The sequence below is a fragment of the Nansenia antarctica genome (genome assembly GCF_963989245.1).
Source record: "Nansenia antarctica genome assembly, chromosome: 1".
In the NCBI taxonomy this organism is placed as follows: domain Eukaryota; kingdom Metazoa; phylum Chordata; class Actinopteri; order Argentiniformes; family Microstomatidae; genus Nansenia; species Nansenia antarctica.
Window position 1 is genome coordinate 25,857,216 of NC_137674.1, and position 22,954 is coordinate 25,880,169.

Consider the following 22,954-nt stretch of genomic DNA (forward strand, 5'->3'; position numbering starts at 1 on the left):
CTCTTTGTTTTATCATAAGATGTAGATATGATGTTCTGTCCATGTCTATGCTGAAACCCAATAAAAACTCAAGTGATAAAAAAAAAGAAAGCACGCCACTTCAGAGACATGGATCGGTTGCTTTAAGTAAGAGATGCTGAGTTATGTACAGTGTATGTCACATACCGTAATTGATTCTGTTGCAAGGACAGAGACTACGGATTTGACGACCTTGAATATTGACACTTCTTGTTAACATGATAACGTAATGTAGGAAATAATTCATATTAAAGATTTCGTGACGTTAGAATTATAAGGTTCTATCTCCATTTTTGGTCAGAATTGAGTACATAATCATTACATAATCTGATCCATTAGGTGTTTATTAATGCCTGTGTGGTGTTATTTTTTAAATGTTGACATTTTTCAGTTAGTAATTAATCAAATACTTCAAAGTTCAAAGTTCCATCTCACAAAACATAATGGAATGTAAAAACTTTGACGTTCAATATCTCTGAACTACCCTAAACGGAGATAGAACCTTATCATTCTAAACTCACGATTTACCACCCTACAGGACGAGCTTGGAGAGATGCGTTGTCAGATCTTGCAACAAATCTGCAGTAACAGGCAGAGGCCTCAGCAGGATCTGAAGGAGACGCAGTCAGCTGGGGACAGGCTCCCCGCCTCAGTCCCCCCGCCCAGAGAAAGGTAGAAACATACATAAAAGTAGCCCAAAAACTGTGTCATTCTAATCACTATGCTCGCCATTTGATGGACAATTTACACACTCAGGCTGACAGATGTTTCGTAATCATTTGTCAGTGACTCAGGGCCGGCCAATGGAAGAAGCTGTTGTGGTTGTATGGCCAGCTCACCATCCACTTCTCCACGGGGCAGGGTCCTCCTCCACTGCTACCTGCAGGGTCTCAAAGCAGGGTTATGTGAAGAGACAGGTGGGCCCTGACTATTGAAATCACCCCCTCTTTGTATAGCCAATCACATACATCTAATTTTGACCCATGTTCTCTCCTTTCCTTTGCTAACTTATGTAACTAATGGTTCATATCTTATGTATCATAGCCTGTAAAATTGTACATTGTATATCATCTCAATTTATATATACCACTGCACATATACATCCAGTCACCATTGTATGACATTGCACATCACGCTACCATCTGCACTTTACTGTATAGATTGCTGTAAATACTGCTGTAAATACTGCTACTTATCACTGCAATATAATTGCTATTTGTTGCACTTCTGGTTAGACGGACAATAATTAAGTTGCATTTTCTTGTACTATGTAATGACAATAAAGTGAATCTAATCTAAATCTAATCTAACTTCATAATTGTGTTTCCTCTCTGAAACAGACGAGAGACATCAGAGGACTAGGCAGCTGCTCCACTCAGAGTGGGAATATGTGTCGATCTTAAACCAGCTCTACGATAAATACAAAACGCCTACGTTTCAAATGAACTTTAATGAGCCATAGTAAGTAAGCAACATTTATCCAATCTTAACCATGCTATTGTGTCCAGTCCTAACTGACTGTGATTCATTTCTTTAAAAAAAACAAAAAGTAAGGTAGAGATTACAGATATACAAAAACAATACTTTTCAGAAAAAAAAGTTCTTTTTTTTTCTTCTTTTTTTTTCTTCACATAACACAAACATAACCCCCCCCCCCCCCCCACCAAATCCAAAGTGGTGCATCTCAGGAAAAATTGTATAAATAAAAAAATATATAATAATAATAATAATGATAATAACAGTGGTGATAGGTAATGGAAGACAGTAGACAGGTATAAATAAGTAAACAAAGAAATAAAGTGCAATTTGTTTGTAAGTGAGGATAAATGAGATGGTCGTGTTGGTCCTAACTGTCATTCTTATGGTACCGTTGCTCTGTTCTGTGTCCTAGTCAGACTTTCCTGACATTTGTGGAGCGACTACTGCAGCGCCATCTGCTGTTCAGGAACACCCTGGAGGAGCGGCTCTCCGCTGAACATTGGAAGTGTCTCGTGGGGGATATCTTTGTGCAGCTCATTGGCCATAATGATGTAACTAGAACATTCACTCATCCTATTGGTCACACTGTCACTTCATTTCAGTGATAACTTAAATATCATAGCTATTTTTTTGTTTGTTTCCCCCAGTCGTCTTTCTCAGACATGTACCATGGATACACGACAACCCTGACGACATTGCTCTCATTAGAGTTCAACAGGATTCAGCTCTCTGAGAAAATGCACAATATGCAGGTATGGCACTATTTCCTCTCTCTCTCTCTCTCCCTCTCTCTCTCTCTCTCCCCCTCTCTCTCTCACCCCCCCCCCCACACACACACACTATGAGGAACACTATGATTGCATCACACAATTCCTGCAGATGTTGTAGGTGTACTTTCAAAGTTGTGAATCTCAAGCAGTTCTACCACACCCCAAAGGTGTTCTATTGGATTCAGATCCAGAAACCAGTTTGAGATGACTTTTGCTTTGTGACATGGTGCATTGTCATGCTGGAAGTAGCCATTAGAAGATAGGTACATTCTGGCCATGAAGGGACGCACATGGTCATCAGCAACAATACTCAAATAGGCTGTGTCATTCAATTGATGATTGATTTGTATTAACGGGCCCAAAGTGTGCCAAGAAAACATTCCCCACACTATTACACCACCTCCACCAGCTTGGACTGTTGACTGGTGTAGTGAATGTATATTCATATCAATGCTTGTAATGCGCATTATTCTTTGGATACCTGCACCTGTTTCATAAGGGGTGGCTGTGGCGCAGGAGGTACCGCCTAATGATCGCAAGGTTGGCCGATCGGCGGTTCGAGCCCTGGCTGGCCCCATGTCGAAGTGTCCTTGGGCAAGACACTGAACCCCAAATTGCTCCCAATGAGCGGGCCGGTGCCTTGCATGGTAGCTTGCCGTGAATGTGTGTGTGAATGGGTGAATGAGAGGCCGTTGTAAAGCGCTTTGGAATAAGGCGCTATATAAGTCAGCATTATCTTTTTTTTCACTCATACAGAACTTTCAAGTGGAAAAGGAGGAGTTAAAACTGCTCTCTCTGCTGTTAGCCCCTGTGTCTCGCATCAACAGCTACCTAACCCATATTCAGGTGGGTCCCCATCCTCACACTGTATAAGTAGCATCTTCCTAAGAGATTCAATGACTGGTACTACTCCATCTGAGTCATGCTATACAGTATATGGAAGCAATTGACCATGAGATGAAGGGGGTTGTGGACTAATTTACCACTGGTACAGGGTTGTGGCACGAGGCGAAGCCGTGTAGGAAAACCCTGTACCAGGGCTCTCAAGTCTCACGCATTGGGCATGAGACACACACATTTCAACCCGTTCACACGCTCACATGCCACACCTTGTCTCACGCCCAATGCGTGAGACTTGAGAGCCCTGCTGTACAGTGGTAAATGAGTCCACAACCCCCGCCCTCCAATGGTAAATTGCTTTTCTACAACAGCCACCACATAATATAACAAATAAATACACAGTTGTAACATTAAATTCATGTATTTACAATCATTAATCGTTTCAGAATACATATATCCTTCCGCCACAGAATATAGTCCCATAAACAAGATCAACCATTGCATTGTAGGTCAGCACAGGTGTTCTTAGTCAGATTGATTGGGAGGCGCATTGATACTGGAAATGCGGTCTGAACTGTGGGTTGTTGGGGTATTTACCAATGTTGCTAGCCAATCAGAATCCAGTATCCAAACATGCTGTTGTAGAAAGAGCAACTTTACCCATTTGCACCCATGTCATTAGATGATAATACTCTATATGTAGGATTCTATCTCACAGGGTTTCTGAAATACGTTTCTACCTAGAACCTGCTACAGTGGACCACCCGGGAGCATCCTGACTGCAGCCTGCTGCAGGGGAGCGAGAGGGTCCTGAGGAACATCCTGTCCCGGTGTCATGTGATCCTGGAGGAGGATGTGCGATGGGGAGATGGAGGAGCGGCCGGGACAACGTTAGATCAAACATGAGCTCTTTTCTTTTCATATATTTTTTTTTCCAGAAACATTTCAGGCATAACATACCACACAAGCAGAGAAACATCATACATAAACAAACAAAGAACACAAACTCGTGGGGCAGATCAGTGATGACGGTTAGACAGGTAGAGTTAGACAGGGACAGTTAGAGTTAGACAGGGACGGTTTGTTACATGAGGTTTGTGGCATGTTTGCCTAAGTGAGAGAGAAATAAAATGTATTTAAACAAAAAGAAAATGAATAACTAAAAGATATATATATATAATCCTTAATCATTCTTAAAATAACAATCCCATTTCTTCCAATACTTTTCTCCGAAAATATAAGCTCTTTTCATAAGACAATAGATAGGCCATACAGTTCAGAAACCAGAATAACCCAATGTTGTGAAACCAGTTCAATAAACACCTGAATGAGCTTGATATGCATATTTTTTTTAGAATATCCTCACAAAAGCGAAAAAATCACATGGGCTTTAGGAGATTCCAATAAATGGACAATGCCATGACAATGTTGTTGGATCGTAAACAAAACCAATCACAATATTTCGTGAGCTTAGAATTCTAAGGTTCTATCTCCGTTTAGGGTAGTTCAGAGATATTGAGCGTCAAAGTTTTTACATTCCATTATGTTTTGTGAGATGGAGCCTTTGTATTTTATTAATTGCCAATGCTAACTAAAAAATGTCAACATTTTAAAAATAACACCACACAGGCATTAATAAACACCTAATGGTTCAGATTATGTAAAAAACTACATTTTGACAAAAATTGAGATAGAACCTTATAATTCTAACGTCACGATTTATTCTTCCTTTCAGTGGCAGCTGCTCCGCGTGTGTCCGACCTGCCGCGTGCTGTAGTCGAAGTCAGCTTTGCCGTGCCAGTGGTACCTACACCAGCTCTCAGCCTCCGAGGGAGGAGGCCCATGCTGCTGCTCAACGGTGAGTGTCACCCCCCCCTGCTGGACAGGGAGGACACAAGCATCTACGTCAGCGATTCCCAATCTATGGTCCGACCGAGGCCCTCTGGTGGTCCGCGAGAGTATTGCAAGTGGGCCGCCAAATCATGGCCAAAATATTTTTTTTATAACAGTTTTTATTTTTATTTTTTACCAAAACATGCAAGCTACTGTATTTTTTTTTCTTTAAAACCTTCAAAAATGCATCATCAGTGTGCTACTACTAGGCCTACTGCGCTGTATGTATGATGACTGTATGATGATCATGATGCATATGAAATATCCAATAAGAATAAGAGAGTAATGATAAGACACACAAAAAAAGTATGCGTCGGTAAAATGCCTGTGTGGGCCGCGAATACTTTAAAGATTTTTAAGTTGGCCTTGAGTCCAAAAAGGTTGGGAACCGCTGATCTACGACGTAATAACCTACAGACATGCCTGCATTCATTGTATTTGAGGGCCCTGAGCACACACTACACTAGTTTGAATCTTTATTGATGTTCATTTTCATGTGTTGTGGTTCCACCTTGTAGGGAGGGGCTCTTATTTGGCTTGTCAGCTTCTAGGGTTAGAATATCAGCTCTTAAAATGTGTGCTTAACCATTTTTAAAATAGCTGTCCTCATCTAAAAAAAAATGCCGGTCGAGTCGAGAGGACGCTGGCGTTGCTTGTTCGCCGCTTCTCCGCCCGAAATCTAGATACACTTGCAGTATACAGAGTAGATTGTCCTACAGACATTAAGATTTAGTCATCTAAAAATGTATTACACCCCTATACTTTCTTTTATCTATTTTTTGTTGTTTCTTTTTGATTTTACTACTCAATCTTTTCAGTTTGTCAAGCGTCTGAGTGTCTAGAAAAGCGCTATATAAGTCTAATGTATTACTATTATTATTATTATCATCTTTTCGTAGAGGGGAACAACAGCATGTCAACCTGTCAAACGGTGCTAGTGGCGGCGGCCACGCGGTGCATTTCGGCTGTGGGCCTCACGGCTCGGTGAGGAGGAAGAGCTGCATGAGGTCCAGGACCCTCCCGTCCCGTCCACGTCTTCTACACGACTGTAGCTTCATCTACAACGGGAACACGGGCTGCCTCCTCAACCCTGCCTCCGCTGCCCAAGGATGGGGTGAAATGACCAGTGACTCAGGACAAGGCACCTCAAGCCAGGCGGTTGGTAAGAGGGCCCACGGCTATCAGACGCCCCATATGCCCAGGAGCCTGGAGGACGGCGAGACAGACCCAGAAGACCTTGGCGACACCTCTGTGTTCGACTACTCCTCCGTGACCACATGCAGCCCAGACGAAACCCTCCAGACGGGGCTCGAGGGCAGCAACAGTGGCGAGGAGGAGGAGGAGACGGAAGAGGACAGTCAGGTGCCGGTCCTTTTGAAACCCTCGTACACACAGCCACAGCTGAGCGACCTGCCCAGAGAACGCACCGTGTGTCTGAGGTGGCAGATACCCAGGATAGCCCCGCGGCCCCCGCCACGAGACTCCTCAGCCCAGTGCATGGCGGGGCAGACCCCTGGACCAGTAGGGCCGTACGGACAGAGGGTTGTCAGCATCAGACAAGGCTCCCCTCCGCTCCTTCCCAACAGTGCCTTCAGACCCATCTGGGATGAGCCCTTAAAGCAGGTCTTTACTCATTTAACCCTTAACTGTCCCTCACTATCATTAATTGACTATGTTACTGTCGAATGTTACTGCTTTCCACTGTTTACATGTTACTGATCGCTTGGTTTTGGTTTATTCTTCCAAAAATCTGTCTAACTCAGTTTACTTTACTATGTAATAAACTAGGGTGATGCAGCTATGAAGGAGAATGTGCAAGGCTTCATACCTATCCAAGCCACTGAGAGGCAGGTGTTTCCCAACTTCAACCAGAGCAGAGAAAACCCAAGGTAAGGGACTGGGTCCATTTTCGTGAGCTTAGAATTATAAGGTTCTATCTCCGTTTAGGGTAGTTCACAGATATTGAGCGTCAAAGTTTTTACATTCCATTATGTTTTGTGAGATGGAACCTTTGTATTTTATTAATTACTCACAAAAAAATGCCAACATTTAAAAATAACACCACACAGGCATTAATAAACACCTAATGGATCAGATTATGTAAAAAAAAACTCAATTTTGACAAATGGAGATAGAACCTTATAATTCTAACGTCGCGATTTCTTACCTAGTACCCAGTTTTAGCGACCATACAGAGCGAGAGGGGGATGTATTTCTACTCTAAATGAGTCGCTTTTGTCCTTTAGGTCAGTGAAGGTCTCCTCGTTCCCAGCTCAGCAGAGAGACGGCCAGGCGGGGGCCATGGGGGGGGCCAGGGTGTGGGACGAGAGTGAGGACAGTGAGGGACCCTGCAGTACGGTGTGAGAGAGCGAGAGAGACCATCTCAAAGGCCACCCCACTTCAGATACCAGCCAAGAGGACCTGCCACAACCTACAACCACCCCTGCAACAGCACTCCACACAACAAGGGCTCTTCTGAAGAGTGGATTCTAAAAAAACACTGCAGAAAGAACACTAGAACATCATCTGATATGATATTCTCCATCTATGCATCAGTCACACCAAAACTGCAGCCATATAATAATAATAATAATAATAATAATAATAATAATAAGACAGAAAAATGTGATTAAGTACAAAATAAGACTGGGTGATTTATTAATCTCATCAAGACCATTAATACAAAGCACAGTTAAAAGGCCACACACCATCAAATAAACCAACTGCTGGGTCAAGCTATTACAGTGCCATAGATAGAGGGGACCTAATCTGGGTTATTCTGTAGGATTTGAGGGTTAAAAGAAAAAACTCTGCAAAAAACACCAATACTGACTTAATGGAAACCATGTTGAACTGGGGAACAGTGGCCCTGTGACATCACAGAGGACAGGATGACATCACAGAGGATGTCGGAATTCTATAAGGCTAGATGCTGTCTCCGTGGCGATCTGTATAGGGGTCCGCATGATGGGTGTTCATGTGTGTCACTTATGTGTATGGGCTATGGAGGGTGTAGGGGAGAGTTGGAGTGGTACACTATGATGTGTTTGCTGTCCTGATCCATGAAGAAAGTGAGTTTAACAGTGGCATAGGACCATTGCAATTAGGCATTGCATTAACAAACATGACCTATATCACTGTGGCTCTTTAACAGTACAGCCTAAAGTGCACAAAGTGTGTTCTCAGAAAATTCAATCCAATTCTTCACTAAGATCATGACGTAATTAATTAATATATATATATATATGTACAGTACAGGCCAAAAGTTTGGACACACCTTCTCATTCAATGTGTTTCCTTTATTTTCATGACTATTTACATTGTAGATTCTCACTGAAGGCATCAAAACTATGAATGAACACATGTGGAATGATGTACTTAACAAAAAAGTGTGAAATAACTCTAAATATGTCTTATATTTTAGATTCCTCAAAGTAGCCACCCTTTGCTTTTTTGTTGTTAATATAGTTTTGATGCCTTCAGTGAGAATCTACAATGTACCAAATAGTCATGAAAATAAAGGAAACGCATTGAATGAGAAGGTGTGTCCAAACTTTTGGCCTGTACTGTATATGTATATGTATATTAATATACATATATATATATATATATATTACACCCACACACTCAAACCTTAATGTAATTTCAAACTCTGTTTAATAAGAGTATTAGCGTCCAAAAGTCTTTGAAAACGAGACCCATCAAAAGGCAATTAGTAGGATGTACAAAGTGAAGCACACTTCTTGCTAAGTGCTTGGCATGTTGAACTGTATATTTTCATTCCTTTAAAACATCTTGGGGGGGGGGGGGGAGAGATACATGTCTTTTCTCTGATAACATTCCCAGGGTTTAAACTGGGGGAGATTGTCTGTAAGTAAGTTAGTGACAGTGACCTGTTTATCTGACTGTAGCAGCATTGGGATTGTTAGGCAATATTTGACCAAACAGATGCAGAGGAGGAGGGGGTATAATACAACAGAGAAGTCACTTTATACAAATTATTTAGTTAGTGTATACATGTTATATACACAGTATCCACAAACCTGTACAAGTTTTGTAGTGTATAGCTTTTGTTCTAAGCATTACAGAGGCAACCTTATTTTTTAGCATTTTAGACACCTTTCGCTTATTCTGTAAAATAGAAAATAAAATAAAAGGCACATCTGAGCATGATGCATGTGTTATTTCAGTCTCTTTTTAAAAATGAAAAGGTCTTTTTGAGCAGAGAGTTTGAAGGACCTCTGGTTTTAAAACGTTCTTCCCTCTTGATGAGTCCAGATATTTGGAGCTACCACTAGGGGCGCTGTCCCTTTGTCCCAGGATGTGGTGTGTCCTGTCCAGTACTACATTTCCATACCAACCAGGAAGGTTGGTACTAGGGGATGGTGGCGTATGGAGTGTTGGACAGCAGCACACGTCTTTAAGGGGTGGTATATAAGACATCATCTTGGCTTTAAGGAGCTTGAGAGAAAGGTCCACCTCCACCGCCTCCGCTGCCTCTCTGGCAAACAGTCAGATTTATTCTCCTGTCCTCTCTCCTCTTTCCAGGATTGCCGCCGCCGCCGCCGCCTTTTAATATCCTGGCAGATTCACGTCCCCACGTCACATGACTGAGGGAGGGGTAGACGCTAGACGTCACACCTACTGACTTTGTCCATCCTTGATGTGCAAAACGGTGCGTCCGTCCGCCTGTAACCCCCCCCCCCCCCTGGTTCCCTGGAACAAGAAAGGCTCTCTGCCTCAGGGTCAGAGGTCACTGCTGTTGGTTAAAAGGCAACGTCTGAAGCTGAGCGTGTGGCTATGGGACAGGGCCGTCCTCAGACTAGGGCCCCGGTAGAGTCCGCTCACTTCCTTCCATACAGTCACAGTGCACAGTTAGAGAATCGAAGGGGGAGGGAATTCAGTGTCGCACAGATCAATGAAATTCCATTTGCCTTGTTTGTTTATTTTTTTCATGTCATTCCTCAAAAAATGAATCCCTTATCCCCCTGCATAAAATAAGACTTTGGCCACTAATTTTCACTTAGTAGGAAAAAAAACAAAAAACAAAAAAAAACAAAAAAACACAATGGTACGATTGTGAGGACTCAGTGAAGACGGAGGACCCTCTCCTCTGCTCACGTCTGCTTCTCCTAACAGAAATGTTGTGAAAGAGCTGATAGGTTGATCATAAAAGAGCATTTGAGGTCTTGATGGAGTCAGAGTCGGTTCTGAGAGCCACAGCAGGGTTCCGCGGGGTGAAGGTTGCTCTTAGCTCTATGCCAATGCCCATAGAAGAACAGCACGACAGAAGAGAGACTGCCAGACTTCTCTGAACACTGCAGGACAGACCGCCCCCCCGCCCGCCGCCCCCCCCCACCGTGTTGAAGCACAGTGTCCTGTAGGGTGTGGGAACGCCTGCCAGAGCACTCTGTTCTGTTCAACACAGCTAGTACAGTGTGTGCTCTCTACAAGAGAAACGTAACACAGTGACTCGTGTATATACACTTACTTACTCGCACTCATGCACACAAGCGTGCACACACACACGCACACGCACACGCATACACTTCGAAACAGTGTCTTGGCACTCCTTGTTCGCTAGCTGGCACACTGGTGTGGATTTTCTCATTGGCACAGAGGGTTTGAAATGAAGGCGGAGCTACTGATCCCCTGAGTGGCGTGGCGTGATTGGTCAATGTTGAGAGATGAGTGGGTGGGGGTTGGAAAATTGGAAAGCAGTCTTTTATGATCAGTAGCTTTTAATCATGATGAGTTTGTTTAATTTTTTTGCTCCACAAGCTCATAGTTTTGCAGAACATGATTTGCAGTTTGTGTTTGGAGCTCACCCAACAAAAAAAAGAGAAAGAAAAAGAGAAAGAGGCAAGAGCTCATTGGCTACTGTCTGTGTTCTCCACCAATGAGAGGCCATGTAGCGGGGGTTGCAATAGCTCCCTTTTGTATGTCTTTGGTGGGAGCTTGGGGAGCTGAGGACTGGAGTTGTGGCGGGGGGGAACAGGCGGTGCCATGGTGGGCATGGGGAGGGGGCACAGGCTGTTCTGGCTGGCGCTGAGGGGACAGCTCCGCCGAGGGACCCGGGGCGAGGGGGTGCCAGGAGGAGTGTTGGGGGAACTGGGAGAGCTGCCAAAGTCCCAGTGGAACCGGCCCACAGGCGAGGGCTGCAGGTTGAGGGGGTAGTTGATGAAGATCTCCGGGGGGCGCTGGGGGACAGGGGGCGGGGTGTCGGGCTGGGGGTCCCGCGGGGGCGGAGGCGGGGGGCTGGGCAAGGGGCCGTCGCTGGGTCCGTTGTAGACCGGCGCTCTGGGCTGGAACCTGGGGAGAGGCGGGGGCAGCCTGGGAGGGATGGCCGGAGGGCTGTCGGACCTGGAGCTCAACTGACAGAGACAAACACACACACACACACACACACACACGCACACACACACATTACATATACATTTTTGGCATTAAGCAGACGCCTTATTCCAAAGCGACTTACAATCAATACATTTGAATACTAAGCAAGTGAATCATCAATCCACCATTCGTAGCAGGAAGAGTAATCCAGCTCAGGCCCGGGCCATTGATAGAAGGAAAAACCTTCTTCTATCACCTTCTTCAAAACCTAGGTTTTGGTCAGTCAGACAAGTTAGAAACCAAGCTAACAGACAGTTTTTATTTAACATGCTCTAGATTTTCGATTTCACAAGAATGTACTACTGTACACAACACATTCACAGGAAGGCATGGCATCAGAGTAAGCATCCTTCCTGAAAAAAAACTGACGCACTTATATAGCGCCTTTATCCAAAGCTCTTTACAACGGCCTCTCATTCACCCATTCACACACACATTCACACTCCAATGGCGGCCAAGCTACCATGCAAGGCGCCGACCGGCCCGCTCACTGGGAGCAATTTGGGGTTCAGTGAGTGTCTTGCTCAAGGACACTTCGACATGTGGCCAGCCGGGGCTCGAACCGCCGATCTGCCAACCTTGCGATCGTTAGACGGCGGCTCGACCTCCTGCGCCACAGCCGCCCCAAAAAAGCCTCAGACAGACAGTAGGTTTATGAATGTATGTGTTTGTGTGCGTCTGTGTTACCTTGGCCTCAGACAGTAGGTTTATGGATGCATGTGTTTGTGTGTATGTATTTGTGTGTATGTGTGTGTGTGTATGTGTGCGTCGGTGTTACCTTGGCCTCAGAGAAAGCGTCCTTCCTGCGGGGGGGAAGTGGAGGGGGCTTGAGCAGCTCCTCTCCCAGGTGATGCAGGCTCCCGCAAGACACCGAGTGGAACTCTAGAGAGGACGTTTCCAGACACAGAAACAATGCTTAACAACAGTAGAAGAGCCGTGATGGGGTCACTCACTGGTGACCCCTGTGAGTAAAACCCCAAAATTCTATTTTTTCACTCGATCAAATTTCAGGACCCTCCTTTTTATGACTTTTCCTAGATATGTGCGTTCTACCACCCAGTATCCTTACATTTTCAAAATCACTTCAGGATAAGATAGTATAATTAAAGCTGTTTTGCAGTTTTTCTGTGTAGGAGGCAGGCTAAAAAAAGATGAAGCGCCCTCTAGTGATCTCTGTGTGTAAAATAGCAGATTTACATTCTAAAAAGGGGGGTCTATTTGACCCCCAAGGCGGCTCTACTAGCAGGTAAAATAGACACGGCTGTTGTAGTGTTAAAGAGGAATGCATCCAAACACAAGCCCACCCTACCAGCACCTTCCACGGGAAGGCTGTGTTTGTCACGGTCAGGAGCTCTGTTTCCTAAACACTCAGACACATGACATCAGAAACAAGAACACAACAATGGCACTCACTTGAAGGTGGTAGTAGAACTGGAGCGAATATGGTGTTGCTACCTGTAAAGTTACCTGTAAAATGAACAGACAGAGTTAGTTTAGTTACATTTGTTCTACCATTATAGGATGTACTCTTATCAGGGTTCCTACAAGTTTCAACAATTCAACTTTAAGACTTTTTTTTTTTTTACCTCTTTGAATAGAATTTTAGACCTATTCGCAACACCATATGATAGCTTTGTCATCCTTGAGGTGATGAAATTAGGGATTTCACTGCCATACAGACAAAAAAGGAAGCGAATTGGCATTTTTTGGGTTCCAGCTTGATTAATTTCCGCGTAAATAGATGTGGTCGGACTGATTTCCTTGCAGGATCTCATTTTTAATACCTAGCACCTCATTTTTAGACCGAATAACTGAAATGTATGTATAACCTTTTTAGGCCTTGTGAATCGGATTGCTGGATTTTAGACTTAAAGGCTTTTTAAGACCAGCGTGGGAACCCTGGTGTGTGTGTGTGTGTGTGTATGTGTGTGTGTGTGTTTGGGCCTCACCATAGGAGCTGCAGAGGTCGTGCTCCATGAAGACTGAGCTGAGGTCGGAGCAGGCGGACTGGGGGGGGGTGGGGGTGTTGGGTGAGGTGGGCACAGAGAAGGTCATCTCCGGCTCCGTCTCGGCGATGCTGCGGAAGGTGATCTTGTGGGGGGGCTCCCTCTCCAGAGCCACAGGGTGTCCCTTCAGTGTCCCGGAGGTAGAGGTGCGCACAGGCCGGATCCCGGGGGACTTCAGGGTGTACAGGGTCTTCCTGGGCTGCAGGGGGAGACAGAGAGGGAGAGTGACTGGCTGCACTGCTAACACATCGTGAGCTTAGATTCTAAGGTTCTATCTCCGTCTAGGGTAGTTCAGAGATATTGAGCGTCAAAGTTTTTACATTCCATTATGTTTTGTGAGATGGAACCTTTGTATTTTATGAATTACTAACTCAAATGTAAACATTTTAAAAATACACACAGGCATTAATAAACACCTAATGGATCAGATTATGTAAAAAAAAAAAATTTGAACAAAAATGGAGATAGAACCTTATAATTCTAACGTCACGACATTCTGAATTTCGTCTGCCTTTTAACAACCCCCCCGGTCGGTACATCTATTCTCCCCCCAACGGTCACTTACAAATCGGGGGGGCTGCTTGCAGTTGCGTGGCTCGATCTCCTGAGACTTGTTGAACAGGTAGTCAGAAAACTCCTTCTCACTCATGTTGCCCATGGGGTTCAAGTTCTCAAAGAACCTCTGTGGGAGAAACCAGACAAGAACCCGTTAGATACACAATATTCCCTAGGATGGCTCCACGGCATAGTTCAGGGTTCCTACAAGTTTCAACGAGTCAAATTCAAGACCTTTTTAGACCTTTTTTAGACCTCTTTGGATAGAATTTTAGACCTATGCGCGACACCGTGTGATAGCTTTTTGTCATCCTCGAGGTGATGAAATTAGAGATTTCACTGCCATACAGACAAAAAAATTAAGCATTTCCAGCTTGATTAATTTCAGCGTAAATAGATGTGGTCGGACTGATTTCCTTGCAGGATCTAATTTTTAAGACCTAGCTCCTCATTTTTAGACAGAATAACTGGAATTTGGGACCTTTTTAGGCCTTATAAATTGGATTGCTGGATTTTAGACCTTAGTTTTAGACGCCTTTTTAAGACCAGCGCGGGAACCCTGATAGTTACCACCTGTCATGCTGATGCAGGTGAGGGATAGACAGGTGAGGGATAGACAGGTGAGGGGTAGACAGGTGAGGGGTAGACAGGTGAGGGGTAGACAGGTGAGGGGTAGACAGGTGAGGGGTAGACAGGTGAGGGGTAGACAGGTGAGGGGTAGACAGGTGAGGGGTAGACAGGTGAGGGACAGACAGGTGAGGGACAGACAGGTGAGGGACAGACAGGTGAGGGACAGACAGGTGAGGGGACAGACAGTCGGACCTTGATGTCGTGCTCCATCTTCAGGCAGTAGGGCTGGTTCTGGTACTGCTGGATCTCCCCGGTGATCTCGGCCACTTTCCTGCGCTTGCTGAAGTTGATCAGCTCTTTGCCGTGGCGTTTCAGGAAGTCTGGGTTCCCTTCCTCCGTCTTCAGGATGTTGGTCAGGTAGATACCTGAGGAGGACGAGGCAAGGCAGAGCCACGGTCACAATCACAACCAACCAATCAACCAATTAACTCACCCAGGTGAACCTAATAACCTGTGATGTCATAGGTCTTACCAAAGAAAGGCACGCAGGGCGGGTTTATGGACTTGAGCTTGGCCAGGTATTTCTTAAAATGGTCCTGACTGAGTTCCACCGCCTCCTCCAGGATCCTCTTCTTCCTCTCTGGGACCGCCTATGGACAGAGAAGATGGAGAAAATCTTGTGACGTTAGAATTATAAGGTTCTATCTCCATTTTTGGTCAACATTTATTTTTTTACATAACCTGATCCATTAGGTGTTTATTAATGCCTGTGTGGTGTTATTTTTTAAATGTTTACATTTTTGAGTTAGTAATTAATAGAATACAAAGGTTCCATCTCACAAAACATAATGGAATGTAAAAACTTTGACGCTCAATATCTCTGAACTACCCTAGACGGAGATAGAACCGTATAATTCTAAGCTCATGCTGTGCTTACATCGAAGGTGTGGTCCAGCCTGTAGACAGGGACAGAGTTGATGGCGCTGACCACCTCCAGCACACCGTTGAAGTTGTTGAGCTCCTGGAACACCTGCAGGATCTCGATGACCCGTGTGAACACAGCCACCCTCTCGTCCAGGTTCTCTGCCTCTACGATGCACCTGACACACACACACAGAGAGATGGAGAATATGAGTATAACCGTAGTTACTAGCCACGGTCATAGAAGCAGGGTTCCTACAAGTTTCAACAAGTCAAATTTAAGACCTTTTTAGACCTCTTTGGGTGTAATTTTAGACCTATTCGCGACAGCATATGATAGCTTGAGCATATGATCTTCAAGGTGATGAAATTAGGGATTTCACTGCCATACAGACAAAAAAGGAAGCGAATTGGCTTTTTTTTGGGTTCCAGCTTGATTAATTTCCGCGTAAATAGATGTGGTCGGACTGATTTCCTTGCAGGATTTAATTTTTAAGACCTAGCGCCTCATTTTTATTTTACTTTTTTGATTTTACAGAATAACTCACTGAAATCCAAGACCTTTTTTTTAGGCCTTTAGTTGGTTTGGTGGATTTGAGACTTTAAGGCTTTTTAAGACCAGCACAGGAACCCTGTAGAAGGTGCTGTTAACCCCCCAGGGTTTAGGATTACTACTCACTTCTCGAACCAGAGCGTGAGGTTGGTTGTGTGGCGAATCATGCGAAGCAGGTTGGGCGAGTTCTTCTCTTTGTCCTCTTTGGTCCAGACGCTGCCCACCAGTTCAGACGGCCTGACAGCCCTGGGGAGGAAGAAACACACTTAAATAACACGCTGGACAGTAAGTCTCATGACCGAATTACCTCAGGGTAAAAACATGCCTTCTACAACAGCATGTTTGGATACTGGATTCTGATGCTAAATATCTCAACAACCCACAGTTCAGACCGCATTTCCAGTATCAACGCGCCTCCCAATCAATCTGATTAAGAACACCTGTGCTGACCTACAATGCAATGGTTGATCTTGTTTATGGGACTATATTCTGTGGCAGAAGGATATGTATTCTGAAACAATTAATGATTGTAAATAAATGAATTTAATGTTAAAACTGTGTATTTATTTTTTATATTATGTGGTGGCTGTTGTAGAAAAGCAATTTACCATTGGAGGGCGGGGGTTGTGGACTCATTTACCACTGTACAGGGTTTTCTTACTCGGCTTCGCCTCGTGCCACAACCCTACACCAGTGGCAATTGAGTCCACAACCCCCTTCCTCTCATGGTAAATTGCTTCCTTAAGCATAGGTGGACCGTCAGGGCCAGCAAGGCCTTCTCTGCTGGCCGAGAGATTGTCAGAATCTGAAATGTATATTTCTATAATTTAATATATATTTTCATTAATGCTATATGTATTTTACAACGTTAGTTCCCATCAGTCTATTAACGTAATTTCATTGCTACTCTCTCCCTCAGTTGCGCTGCTTCCAGTGCAGCTCATATAGTATGTGACACGTTCTAATGCTTTGGTCCTCATATCGGCAATCAACATTTTCAGACTTTTCTACTTTCTCTTTACTTTTCTTTCGCCCTCGTATGGGAAATTGCTTCCTTGTAACATGGGTGATACAGTGGTTAGTATCACTAATGGTACAGTGGGTGTCTTACCTGTAGAGCTCTGACTCTAGTAAGGTCAGCTGGTTAGTATCACTAATGGTAAAGTGGGTGTCTTACCTGTAGAGCTCTGACTCTAGTAAGGTCAGCTGGTTAGTATCACTAATGGTAAAGAGGGTGTCTTACCTGTAGAGCTCTGACTCTAGTAAGGTGAGCTGGTTAGTATCACTAAAGGCCGATTTAAGCTTCTCCGTCGAATTTACGCACGTCTACGCCGTAGCCAACGTGAGGGTTCTCTAAGTTTATAGTTCCGCGGACCGCGTCGCGTTGGTCGGTGTACTCATAGCGGCATAATAGCGATCCAAAAACTTATTTTTGTTATGCTTGTTGTAAAGAAAATGTCTATAATGCATTGAAATGACAGTAAACTAAGATAATAAGATGGTTATCATACATTTTCAAATCTTTATTAATAAGTAATTACAGAAAAAGTAAATGACATTTCTGTCATGAGTTCCGCATTTACGAGAGAGTCGGAATGTGACCAATCACAGTTCTTATAGATAACTTAACATTAAATATGTCTATCATAAATATAATTTAAACCCAACGAACAGCCATGGGGCTCCCTGTAACTAATCATTTATTTCTAAATAAACAGGATTGTACATCTCGTAAATGTGAATCGCGCTCCTTATAGGAAGGCTGTGCCTGACGCTTCCATAGGGAAGTGGAACTCAACGGAGCTCAAAGCGGCATAATAGCGATATTCTTGTTGTTATGCTTGTTGTAAATAAAAGTTCTATGATGCATTGAAATTACATTAAACTAAGATAATAAGATGGTTATCATACATTTTCAAATCTTTATTAATAAGTAATTACAGAAAAAGTAAATGACATTTCTGTCATGGCTTCCGCATTTTGGCCGACGAGAGAGTCGGAATCTTGTCGGAATCATGTGCTACCAAGCGGACCAATCACAGAGCTTACGGTTGTGTAGAAACTGACGCGTAGTTACATTTTTGGAGAGGTGCGCGTTAATCGACGGCGTAGGCTACGGCGTAGCTTGCGTAGGCCCGCGTAGCCTTGCGTAGCCTACGGCGTAGATCTTACGCATCAGCGTAAACTGGGCTTAATGGTAAAGTGGGTGTCTTACCTGTCGAGCTCTGACTCTAGTAAGGTGAGCTGGTTAGTATCACTAATGGTACAGTGGGTGTCTTACCTGTAGAGCTCTGACTCTAGTAAGGTCAGCTGGCGGGCGATCTCTATGGGGTGAAGGGTCATGAGGTCAAAGGTGTCCATCTGCCCCGCCCGGCTGGTGTGCCACTCTATGGGAGGGGGCGGACTCTCAAAGGTGATGTTGTGACTGACACCGTTGGACTGGGTCTGCATCTTCCTCTTGATTATCTTGTTGATGGACTCCACCCACTTCCTCATCGACTTGCCTGTCCAAGTTTAGAGACACAAGTTTGAGTCAATGTCAATAATAATAATAATTAAAAAAAATATGCTGTGATTTTTACTTACTACCGAGATGATAATGTCAACATACCTCGAAGTTGTATTTTGCTGGTAATGTACTCCTCCAGTTTGCTTCGTAACTCCGGGTCGTTCTCAAAGTCGTAGAAATGATGTTCAACCCACTGGCGGAACACGTTGAGAACTCTGGGAGACAAAGATCACAGGATGAAGGGGGGGGTGGGCAGACACAGTGAGACACTCTTCAATGGCGCTTCATTCATTCATTCATTCATTCATTCTCCACTACCGTCCCGTACCGTACCAGAGCCTGTGCGCCCGGTTTATTTTGCTTTCTCTCCACTGCCAACTGGGCCGTACCGGGCCGTAGTACCATACTGATGTTAGCTACCCTTCCTGACTCAGAGCGAAAGGTACTATCCGTGCTACGATGTGACGCTGCAGACCGCTGATTGGTTTGATTGATAAGTGACGCGTCATACAGCTGTTGTTTACAATGGTCCGAGAGCCTTGAGACCGAAAGCTTGCAATAAACATGCTGCTTTTTTGCACTCTATTTGATACTCTTCAGCTGCAGCACCCCAGCTAAGTCTGGTCACGGATGAGCGGTGGTACTTTCACTATATTGGGAATCTACATGGTGAAATGCATTCTTAGACATGACTACGTCGTCATGACTACAAAGATGCCACTTGAAATGCATGAAACCCAAGTTTATTTGTGTCTTACACACACGTTCGCCTAGTATTTGACTGCCTGTAGCCTAGTCACGAATGGTCCCAGTATTGTAGCTTCAGACGGAACAATTTGGTTTATTGTGCTTGCTGTAGGAAGCCCACGATATGTTATTGCTCATATATATTTATTTTAATCCTGTTCTTTTACCAACTGCTAAGACCACAATATAGTAAGCTAGTTACTTTAGCTAGCTAAAGATATTGGCCCCCCCAAATCATTTTACAACTTGTTTAGCAATTATGTTATGATGTTTCTGTCGAACCCCCGCAGTGAAGTATAAGCAACGTAACGTAGCTAGCGAACAGACGTGGGGGATGGTCCCGACTCGCTCCAGGTCTGTTGTGTATAACGAAGAAGCGTTTCTGAACATACGGTACGGGTAAGATACAAATGCGTGCCGTCCTGTACCGTCCCGGTCTGGTCGATGGAGAAGCGCCATTAGAGGACCACTTAGCCCAGGTGGAATGATTGGGTCTGATTGGTCGACGGTCTTACCGAAGTTGGACAGGCTGCACGTACTCCCTGCGGAATCTCTGGAGCTCAGCCGCCATTGGCTGGTCGCCGTTCCAGAGAGCCTGTCGGTCCGCCTCCGTGGGCTCCGGCTCAGGGATGTCAATCCTGGGGATGGAAAACAAGCGTCATCTCAAGAGGCTTGGATAGAACACTCATGTTCAATCACACAGAGACAAAGCGTGAGCTTAGAATTATATGGTTCTATCTCCGTTTAGAAGGTTCTATCTCCGGGGCGCTTAGGTGGCGTAGTGGATTAAGCGTTGACCATGTACCGCAGGGCTCCCGGTTCGATTCCAGCCGCGGACATATCCTGCATGTCATCCCTTCTCTCTCTCACCCATCCTTCCTGTCTAATCTATACTATATCTGTCATTAAAAATAAAAATATGAGTGGGACTGCCCCATGTTCTATGAGATGGAACCTTTGTATTTGATTAATTACTAACTCAAAAATGTCAACATTTAAAAAATAAACACCACACAGGCATTAATAAACACCTAATGGATCAGGTTATGTAAAAAACTAAATTTTGACAAATTGAGACAGAACCTTATAATTCTAACATCACGAAAGGCCTGTTGGGTTGGACCGTACCTGTCTATCAACAGGCTGAGGAGCTCCTGGGGCTTGCAGAAGGAGCGGTATGTCGTCAGAAACGTGCGCACAAAGTTGGGATCTAAAAAACAACGGAATCCAATTAAAATTAAAGAATGTGCATACCATGTAAAATAAATAATAATAATAATAATAAACTCTTTACATAATTTTTTAAATGCATATTTGCACTGGAAACACACAATATATGATATATATGATAATGTGTCATATTAAACTCAGTATGGGAGTGATACAAACAAGGTAGGTTGCGTGTCTGTCCAGGGCAAACTCACCGGCATACATGTGGTAAGTGAGCCTCTCTATGAGCTTGACCACGGTGCCAGCTTTAATGATAGGGATGCCCGTCTTGCTCTGCTTTCTGTCTTCAAACACAATGTTCTCCTCAGAGTCGTGCACAGCGAAGCGGTAGACCTCAGGAGAGGGGAGTCTGAGAGGCTGGGCCTGCTCCTCGTGCTGCAGAACCGTGTCCAGCATGCGGTCCAGGGTGGACCGGTACTGCAGAGTCACTAGCGCAGCCATCCACGCCCCCTTCTCCTCCGCAGACCGGGCGCAGAACACCACGCAGTTCTCGTCCTTGCCCACCAGCTCGAAGGCGTGGCGCAGCTCTGCCGAGTCCTCACGGTCCACGATGCGGACCTTCCGGAGAACAAACTTCTCCTTGAGCCGGAACTCCGCCCCGCTGCCCGACCCCGGGAGACGCGAGCTCTGATTGGCCTTGCAGCTGATCATCAGGCCGTCGAACAGGAAGTTGTGACGCTCGTGTTTGGCGCCGGCCCGCAGCAGCGCCCCCTCCAGGATGAACTCGCTGCAGCACTGGCCGATGTCCTTGCCCTCCCATCCGTCGATGCTCTTCTGGATCTCGTTCATGCGCTTGATGGCCAACTGCTTACTGCGCACCTGCCGGCTGTACAGGCGATACATGGGCTCACTGGAAGGGAAGGAAGGTGGGGGAGAGGGTGGTGTAAGAGAGAGCATGGTGAGAACACTAGCAGGGTTCCTACAGGTTTCAACAAGTCAGATTTTAGACCTCTTTGGATATAATTTTAGACCTATTTGCGACACCACTATGATAGCTTTTTGTCATCCTCAAGGTGATGAAATCAGGGATTTCACTGCCATACAGACAAAAAAGGAAGCGAATTGGCATTTTTTTGGTTCCAGCTTGATTCATTTCCGCGTAAATAGATGTGGTCGGACTGATTTCCTTGCAGGATCTCATTTTTAAGACCTAGCACCTCATTTTTAGGCCGAATAACTGAAATGTAAGACCTTTTTAGGCCTGGATTTTAGACTTTAAGGCTTTTTAAGACCAGCGCAGGAACCCTGACTTGGCTACAGGGGGCGCTGTGGGCTGCTGGCTTACCCGGGCTTGCGGCGGGGCAGGTGCTTGGTGTAGATGCGCTCCACGCTGCTCTGCAGGTTGAGCAGCGCCGTGATGGCCTGCTTCAGACACTCCCGGTCGTCCTGGTCCTCACTGCGCTCCTGCAGTTGCTGCACAAAGATGACAGACAGAGGAGGAAGGAAGTGCATTAGCAGGGTTCCTACAGGTTTCAACAAGACCTTTAAGACCTTTTTTAGACCTCTTTGGATAGAACTTTTGACCTATTCGCAACACCCTATGATAGCTTTTTGTCTTCCTCAAGGTGATTTAATGAGGGATTTCACTGCCATGAGAGCTTTGTTCGCCAATGATTTCTCCCGGGGGAAGCGAATTGGCTTTTTTTGGGGTTCTAGCTTGATACATTTCTGCGTAAATAGATGTGGTCGGACTGATTTCCTTGCAGGACAAGCTAATCTCGTTTTTAAGACCTACCACCTCATTTTTGGGGACCTAATAGCATACATGTGATGCCTTGTGAATCAGATTGGTGGATTTTAGACTTTAAGGCTTTTTAAGACCCACGCGGGAACCCTGCACAGAGGGTGAAGTGCATTAGACACATAATGATGGTGGCATCTGTGGTTGAGTGAAGAATTCAGTTCACCCTCACTCTTAATAGCATTCCCATGGGGGTCTTTAATGCCATAACACACAGCAGGTACAGAGGTCTGCTGGTAGAACACACGTGGTAGAACACACGTGGTAGAACACACGTGGTAGAACACACGTGGTAGAACACACCTGGTAGAACACACCTGGTAGAACACACCTGGTAGAACACACCTGGTAGAACACACCTGGTAGAACACACCTGCCCGTTCCTGTACTACAACTGACATCACTTCTTCCTGGTCTTGAAAAAACTACACACTTGAACACAGTTATTATAAAAATTGTGTAGTATGGTACATTTCAAAAATCAACCAAGCTACAGACATTATCATCTCTCTGATTTCTTCAGTTTAGGCCAGGGGTGCCCAATACGTCGATCGCAAAAATAGTATGGGTAGATCGCATGGCATTGAACAAACCCCCCCCCCCCCCAAAAAAACGGAAAAGTTCGCCTATCATCCATCCTCACTATGGCTTTTGCCACTTGATTGACGTACAGGTAAGCCAGTCTGAGATCTGATCTTTTCACCTACACCTAACACGCGGTTCACC

At 44.8% G+C, this 22,954-nt stretch overlaps 1 protein-coding gene across 2 annotated transcripts in view; it reads right to left on the reverse strand.

Moving 5' to 3' along the window:
- Positions 1-10,408: 10,408 nt before the first annotated feature.
- The window catches only part of sos2 (son of sevenless homolog 2), a gene marked incomplete at its 5' end in the record, with an annotated part of 31,760 nt that continues 19,214 nt past the window's right edge, over positions 10,409-22,954 (reverse strand). The window contains 15 exons of one of the 2 annotated variants that reach the window (XM_080544970.1): positions 10,409-11,374; positions 12,181-12,278; positions 12,810-12,851; positions 13,346-13,601; positions 13,968-14,084; positions 14,780-14,952; positions 15,060-15,177; positions 15,465-15,627; positions 16,128-16,247; positions 18,283-18,505; positions 18,613-18,725; positions 19,773-19,895; positions 20,386-20,467; positions 20,682-21,337; positions 21,773-21,900. In XM_080544970.1, coding sequence (XP_080401096.1) covers positions 10,871-11,374; positions 12,181-12,278; positions 12,810-12,851; positions 13,346-13,601; positions 13,968-14,084; positions 14,780-14,952; positions 15,060-15,177; positions 15,465-15,627; positions 16,128-16,247; positions 18,283-18,505; positions 18,613-18,725; positions 19,773-19,895; positions 20,386-20,467; positions 20,682-21,337; positions 21,773-21,900 — 2,916 coding nt within the window. In that variant the 3' untranslated portion in view covers positions 10,409-10,870. Of the gene's footprint in view, positions 11,375-12,174; positions 12,279-12,809; positions 12,852-13,345; positions 13,602-13,967; positions 14,085-14,779; positions 14,953-15,059; positions 15,178-15,464; positions 15,628-16,127; positions 16,248-18,282; positions 18,506-18,612; positions 18,726-19,772; positions 19,896-20,385; positions 20,468-20,681; positions 21,338-21,772; positions 21,901-22,954 lie in introns of both variants that reach the window. The other variant, XM_080544969.1, reaches the window with a different exon arrangement.